The sequence below is a fragment of the Choloepus didactylus genome, chromosome 6 (genome assembly GCF_015220235.1).
Source record: "Choloepus didactylus isolate mChoDid1 chromosome 6, mChoDid1.pri, whole genome shotgun sequence".
NCBI lineage: Eukaryota > Metazoa > Chordata > Mammalia > Pilosa > Megalonychidae > Choloepus > Choloepus didactylus.
The window spans coordinates 139,796,849-139,803,471 of record NC_051312.1 but is presented as its reverse complement, the minus strand read 5'-3'; the positions used below and the strand labels follow the sequence as shown (position 1 = coordinate 139,803,471).

Below are 6,623 nucleotides of genomic sequence, written 5' to 3'. Positions count from 1 at the left end.
GGGCACAATGCATAAACTCTCTAAGCTTCAATTTCTTCATCTTTAAAATGGGAATAATACTAGTACTTGCCTTGGAGGAATACTGTAAATATTAAGTAAAGTGATATATTTAAAATGCTTGATACAGGGCTTACCATTTGTCAAATCTTAATGTATGTTACTCTTATCATCATGATAGCAGTTCTTGTTGTCCATATGATTATCGAAAATAAAATTAGGGATCCTTTAATCCCCCAGTCTCTCTCTCTCTCTCTCTCTCTCTCTCTCTCTCTCTATATATATATATATATATATATATATAAAGTGTGATTTTATGCATAATGCTTATCTGACCAATGAAAATTGTGAAAGTTCCAAAGACTCCCAGAGAACTCCTTTCCATATAGTGTCATTGTAATACAGGTTTGAAGGACAAGGGCACCTGAAGGGGAATTTTGGAAATGCATTACGTGGGGGGGAGGGGGGTGGAGGGGTGGAAGTATCAAGAATAAACAAACTTCAAGAATTAATCTAACAAATTACATATCTCAGCAGACCGAAGACTAGTTTCTGATATAATGTCATCACAGTGATTCTACGAAGGAGCATGCTCTACTGTCCAGAATTTTCTTCAGGGCATGTTTGACATCCTTATTCCTCAGACAGTAAATAAAGGGGTTCAGCATGGGAACAACAACAGTATAAAACACAGAGAACAATTTCCCTTGGTCCATAGAGCTGACAGATGATGGTTGCAAGTACATGAATGCTGCAGACCCAAAGAAAACAGTGACAGCAGAGATGTGGGAGCTGCATGTGCTAAAGGCTTTGGACCTGCCTTCAGTGGAGCGGATGCGGAGGATGCTGGCAATGATGAAGATGTAGGAAACAAGGATGGTTAGGGCAGGAGTCAGAATGTTAAATGCACTCAAGCACAGAACCAGTAATTCATTGACATGGATGCTGGAGCAGGACAACTCCAGGAGTGGGAAGAGATCGCAAAAATAATGGTTAACCACGTTGATCTTGCAGAAAAAGAGTCTCACCATGAAACCTGTATGAATTGTAGATCCAATGAGGCCTAAAATATAAACTCCCAATGTGAGCCAGAAGCAGATGTGATAGGACATGATGACATTATAAAGCAATGGATTACAGATGGCAACATAGCGGTCATATGCCATTGCCGCCAACATGTGACACTCTGCAACAGCAAAAACCAGAAAGAAATAAAGCTGAGCCATGCATTCCGGGTAGGAGATGGTGTCCTTCTCTGTCACAAAGTTCACCAGCATTTTGGGAGTAACAACAGAGGAATGGCAGAGATCAATGAAGGACAAGCTGCTGAGGAAATAGTACATGGGGGTGTGCAGGGGAGGACTGAGCCCAATCAGTGTGATCATGCCCAGGTTCCCCACCACTGTGACCACATAGATTCCTAGGAAGAGGAGGAAGAGGGGCAGCTGGAGTTCAGGACATTTCGTCAGCCCAGCGAGGATGAACTCAGTCACTGGGGAATGATTTCCAGGATCCATTATCCTCTTGGCAGATTCTCAAGTTAAAAAAGAGAAAATAAGTGTACCATCTCATGTGCGTGTGTGTGTGTTTGTGTTCAAGTGTGTGCACAGGTGTATGTATGGGTAAGGGAAGGGAAATTCTCCCTACTCAGAAGTGATTCATAGTGCAGAGTTCTTTTTATCTATTCTGGGAAAACAGGTTATTGAGGTTGACCAGAGAAGGAATCAGAGACTTCAAGGGCATTGTAATTGACATCTCAAAACTTTTTAATAGAAAACATCAATTTAGGAATTTAAAAGTCAGTCAGAAGGAAGGTTCTTCTAAGGATTCTCATCTTTTCCTCTCATATTTAATATGTATATATTCATGTCATGCATATAAATGCATAATGATTAAATTTTCTTTTAACCATAATAAGAAAGGGTAGTGAATGAGTTCTATAATTAATAAACATAGGATTCACACATCTCTGAAAACTAGTTATATTAGTCCTTACTAAAATCCCAACTCAAAATAGCAGAGTGGCCAGACAGCTGCTAGTACCTTTCCATCCTGAGACTTTGTAGCTTCCATGGTCCCAGCTTCCTTCATACAGAACTTCATTCTGCAAGCCAAGAACATAACTTCTTAACCAATCCCATGTTTATAACTCAACAGCTTCACCAACATTGAGAAACTGTCCTCCCTTCTTTCTAATCTGAATAACCCCAGGGAAGTAGTATAATGTCCTAAATTAGGACATGTATTCCTCTCCTGTGCCTGGGGTAGCAATAGCCTATGATTGGTCTACCGTAACTTGACTTCATGGTTGAAAGGGGTAGAGGCCAGAAGACTACTAACTACAGCTCCCAATGTGAGAAGGGGTTGTGTATGACAAACAATAAGCATCTTCAGTGCTGCTTTTTTTAAATCATGTATTTTGCATGTGTTCTACAGAAGTTAAAGAAATGGATTAGTAGACCACACTTAAAATACAATTAGCAATTTTAATCTAAGGTCAATTCTAATCTATGTATTTCCAAAGAAAACAAATAGAATCTATAAATTGGAAATCCATAGTCTTCCTTAGCACCCAAGCATCAGCTGGATTACCATGTGCCATTTGGAATACAATACTTTACATGGAATATAGGGAAATGAAACAGTTTAGGGATTTAGATCTTGCCATAAAAAGTAGATGAAAGAACTGGGTATGTTTAACTAGCAAAGAAAAATCCAAGTAGTACATGATAGCTATTTTTAAATGTTTAAAATGTTGCTATAGTGAAGAGGTTTGGACTCTTTTTACTTGTCTCCAAGAGGCTGAAGAGAGACTACCTGCTGGAAACTATATTTTACTTCACAACACAGAAGATTCTAATGGTCAGATAAACCCTGAAACGGAATCAACATCTTAATGTGCAGCAAACTGTTCATAACCAGAAATATTCAAGCACAGCCTGAATAACCACAAAGCGGGTATCATTCAAGAGCACAAACACTGGATGAAATATTTGATTAAAGCATTTTATTATATCTTCCAATTCCAGTATTTAAAGATTTTATAATTTTAAAGTGTACTGATTATTTCCTTAGACAGTCTTGGGTTCAAATCTCAGCTCAACAACATACCTAGCGCTTGTCGTGGGCAATTTTTCCATTCTCCAAGCATCTAAAAAATGAAACTGCTAATATCTATCTCTTGGGAGTATTGTAAAACTAAATGAAATGTTGCTTGCAAGGTGTTTGGCATAGTTCCTGTCTCCTGGTAAGAACTTAATAATGTTAGTATTGTTGTATACTTGAAATCTATTGAGTTTCTTTCTAAAATATCTTTCATTTACCCACAATTTTCATTCCCATAATCATGACCATAATTTATTTTCTCAGTATATTTCCCTTGTTTCTTTTCCTACGTGAATATACACAATAATACAGAGATGCGGAAGTATCTCACTGCATGTAACCCCTTAAAAGTCATCAATATTCTCCATGGTTTCCAAATAAATATCAAACCAAATATCTTTCAGTAATTTGTCTTATCTGACAATATATTACCTTTATCACTTTTTTGATGCCCCCCAAAGTATCATATGCATTGACTATTCCACAAATCTCAGTCTTGATCCATCATGTTCTCTCATTGTTCATTTTCTTCAACCTTTCTACCCTATGAATCCTATTTAATTGTTAAGGCAAAACTGAAAATCTCATGTTCTATGGATCCATGAATTTGTTTCTTATATTTACATTTATAATTTAATTCTGTAACTGATTAATTATCGAGTTATTTATTGATTTTTCTTCTGAAATAGTCTGTAAATTCAATATAGTGTCTCCCTCAGTGCCTTGCATATAGCAAGCCTCAGTAAATGTGTCCAATGTGTCAGTAAATGGTATTGCTTAGAAAATTTTAATTTGGGGACTAAATAAGATTACCTGACAGATATTCCCAAAAGTGGTTCCTGACAGACCTAACAAGAAGAGATGATGATTTTTTTTAATTCTAAAAACAAAGAATTGTTGAGGAACGATGGAAAATTTGAAAGAAATTTAGAGGTATTTTAGCATAGACTCAATGTAAGTGAACAAAGACATCTCTATGCCTGAGTTGCAATGAGCAAACAAAGAAGTGTTTACCATAATTTTATAATGCAGATGACAGGGAGATGATAAGAGAACATGTGCTCACTGGAGAGGGTGAACGTTGCAGGACAGGTAGCCATATATATATATACGTATGTATATATATATCAATGTGCATTTCCATGTGCTCTGGGAGGCAGGCTAGCATGGAGGCCTCTAAGAATTTATGAGTTAAAATTTGGGATCGAGACATACCCCTCCTTCTTCCTAGAGAGCTCAGTTCTGTGCCTTTTCTCCTCCATTGCTCTGGAGTGGAAAATGTTTCTGAAGATGCTAGTGGATAATTGAGTAATAACCATGTAATACTCCTTCATGCCAAAAGAGTAAGCACCTAAAAGTCTCCTTTGACATTTATTCTGAGTCACTGTTCCTGATCTCTGAGGACTTGGATGCCAACATCACCTGGCCCTCTGCAAAGATTGCCTGATATGACATCAATATTTTATACTCTACGTACAAATACTAAGGGCCTCATTAGAAAGAATCATAATGGCTTCCCACTACGAGTTAATACCTGTGGGATAAGATACAATTAGGATGTCCCTTTACCTCCATTGGCTCCCAAGTGTTTGATAGTTTCACATAGGTATGTTTTATTGCTCTTGTTAGATTAGTGGTTGGAAACAAGGATGTGACATATTATTAGCACTCCAGTGGGTTTAATGCTAGGTCATTTAAAAATTCAAATGTTCAGGGAATATTGAAGATACAGAATAAAGGTATTTTATAAGTACTAAAGGTATTTTATAAAGTCATTTCCAACAGGGGAAAAAAATGAAAACCAAGGAAAACAACCTACTATGTCAGATTTGAATGTTTTATTGTAATTGATCTCTACTAACTGTATTTAACTAATATTATGTGCTCATGGTATTGCTTAGAAAATTTTAATTTGGGGACTAAATAAAATTACCTGACAGATATTCCCAAAAGTGGTTCCTGACAGACCTAACAAGAAGAGATGATGATTTTTTTTAATTCTAAAAACAAAGAATTGTTGAGGAACAATGGAAACATATGCATTATACACATTATTTTATTTATTGATGTGGTGGCTAAATTTATTTGTCAACTTGGCTAGGCTATGGTGCCCAATTGTTTGGTCAAACTGAAGTTTTGATAGTGCTGTGAAGGAATTTTGTAGCTATGATTGACATCTATAATCAGTTGACTTTAAGTAAAGGAAATTACGCTCAGTTATGTGGGTAGGCCTCATCCAGTCAATTGAAGGCATAAAAGCAAAATCTGAAGTTTCCTAGAGAAAAAGAAATTCTGCTTGCAGATCTGCCATATGAATTTCAACTTGTCAAATGAATCTCTTCACATATATATGTGAGTATGTGTGTAACTCTCAGCGAAACTTACTCCAACTAACACAGAAAGTAAAAGCTGATTCTGTCTAAAGTCCATCGCTGTGAAATAAAACTAGTGGTCCATAAAACCACTAACTGTACAGGAGAAACTGTTTTTTTTCTTTTTAATATTAAAATATACTCTATCAGAGGGAATGAAAGCAAATTCAATATGTGAACATTATCCAAATTCATCAGTGGCTGGTGTTAAAATAAATATACTGTATCATGCTCTTTCCTTTTACATGCATACTCCTGTAATGGTACTTGATAAGTCCTATGCACCTTGTACTATTTCTCTTACATGTAATAGAGATTCTCTAGCTCTCTTTTTGTTTTAGAGTTTTACTTCCATTTTGGAATCTAATATCTCTCTTTACTATTTTAATAGCATATCTTCCACAAACTCAGAATCACTAAAAATGGTCCAGATGCTTTTATCCTCCTTAGAAAAATTAAAAGTTTCAGTATGTAAATAAGTGCTAAGAAATATATATAATTTTTTAAAAATAGTTATTCCTCCTATCCCTCATCAGTATTACATGAAAGTAGTGATGCTATTAGTTCAATAAATGGAGAAATAAAATAAAAATCACACACATATAACCCTTGTAAAACATATTCAAGCAATACAAATTCATATTGGTATGTAATGTATGCACATATGCACATGTGCTACACATAAAATATACCAATATATGGATCACATACACATATACACATGTATGGATAGTCAAAACCACACCATTCTGTATTGAAACTGAAATATCTGGTCTTCAACTCAGAGGAACTCTTCTACAGAGAGATGGGGAAATGTATAAAAGCATTGCTACCACCAACAAAAGAAGATGTATGAGCTCAGAGACTGACAGGCAGAAGCACGGGGAGCTGTTGCCACCAAGAGCTGCTAAGACTAATGAATGAGAACTATTACTTCCCAGGAAAAATGGCAAGAATTTTCTCTTCTCAAGAGCACAGATGGAAGCTTAATTAGGACAGAAAGAAATTTCTGGCTTAGAAGTCACCTTCCCAAACTATTATCCAAGTTTGAGTCACCCTTTCCATTTATACTACCCCTCTACTAGGTAGAGAAGGAGATTCACACATTCTTGGTTGAAGTTCCAGGCAACTATATAGTATTTGCCAAAA

The 6,623-nt window shown here is 36.1% G+C and overlaps 1 protein-coding gene across 1 annotated transcript; it reads right to left on the bottom strand.

Annotated features, from left to right (window-relative positions):
- Positions 1–563: 563 nt before the first annotated feature.
- LOC119537333 lies at positions 564–1,550 on the bottom strand. The gene has a single exon (XM_037839833.1). The coding sequence runs from the start codon at positions 1,512–1,514 to the stop codon at positions 564–566; it is 951 nt and encodes a 316-aa protein (XP_037695761.1). The 5' UTR covers positions 1,515–1,550.
- Between the last annotated feature and the right edge of the window lie 5,073 nt (positions 1,551–6,623).

Excerpts from the sequence above, each read along its gene's own strand:
- LOC119537333 (XM_037839833.1), bottom strand. The coding sequence starts at position 1,514 with ATGGATCCTGGAAATCATTCCCCAGTGACTGAGTTCATCCTCGCTGGG.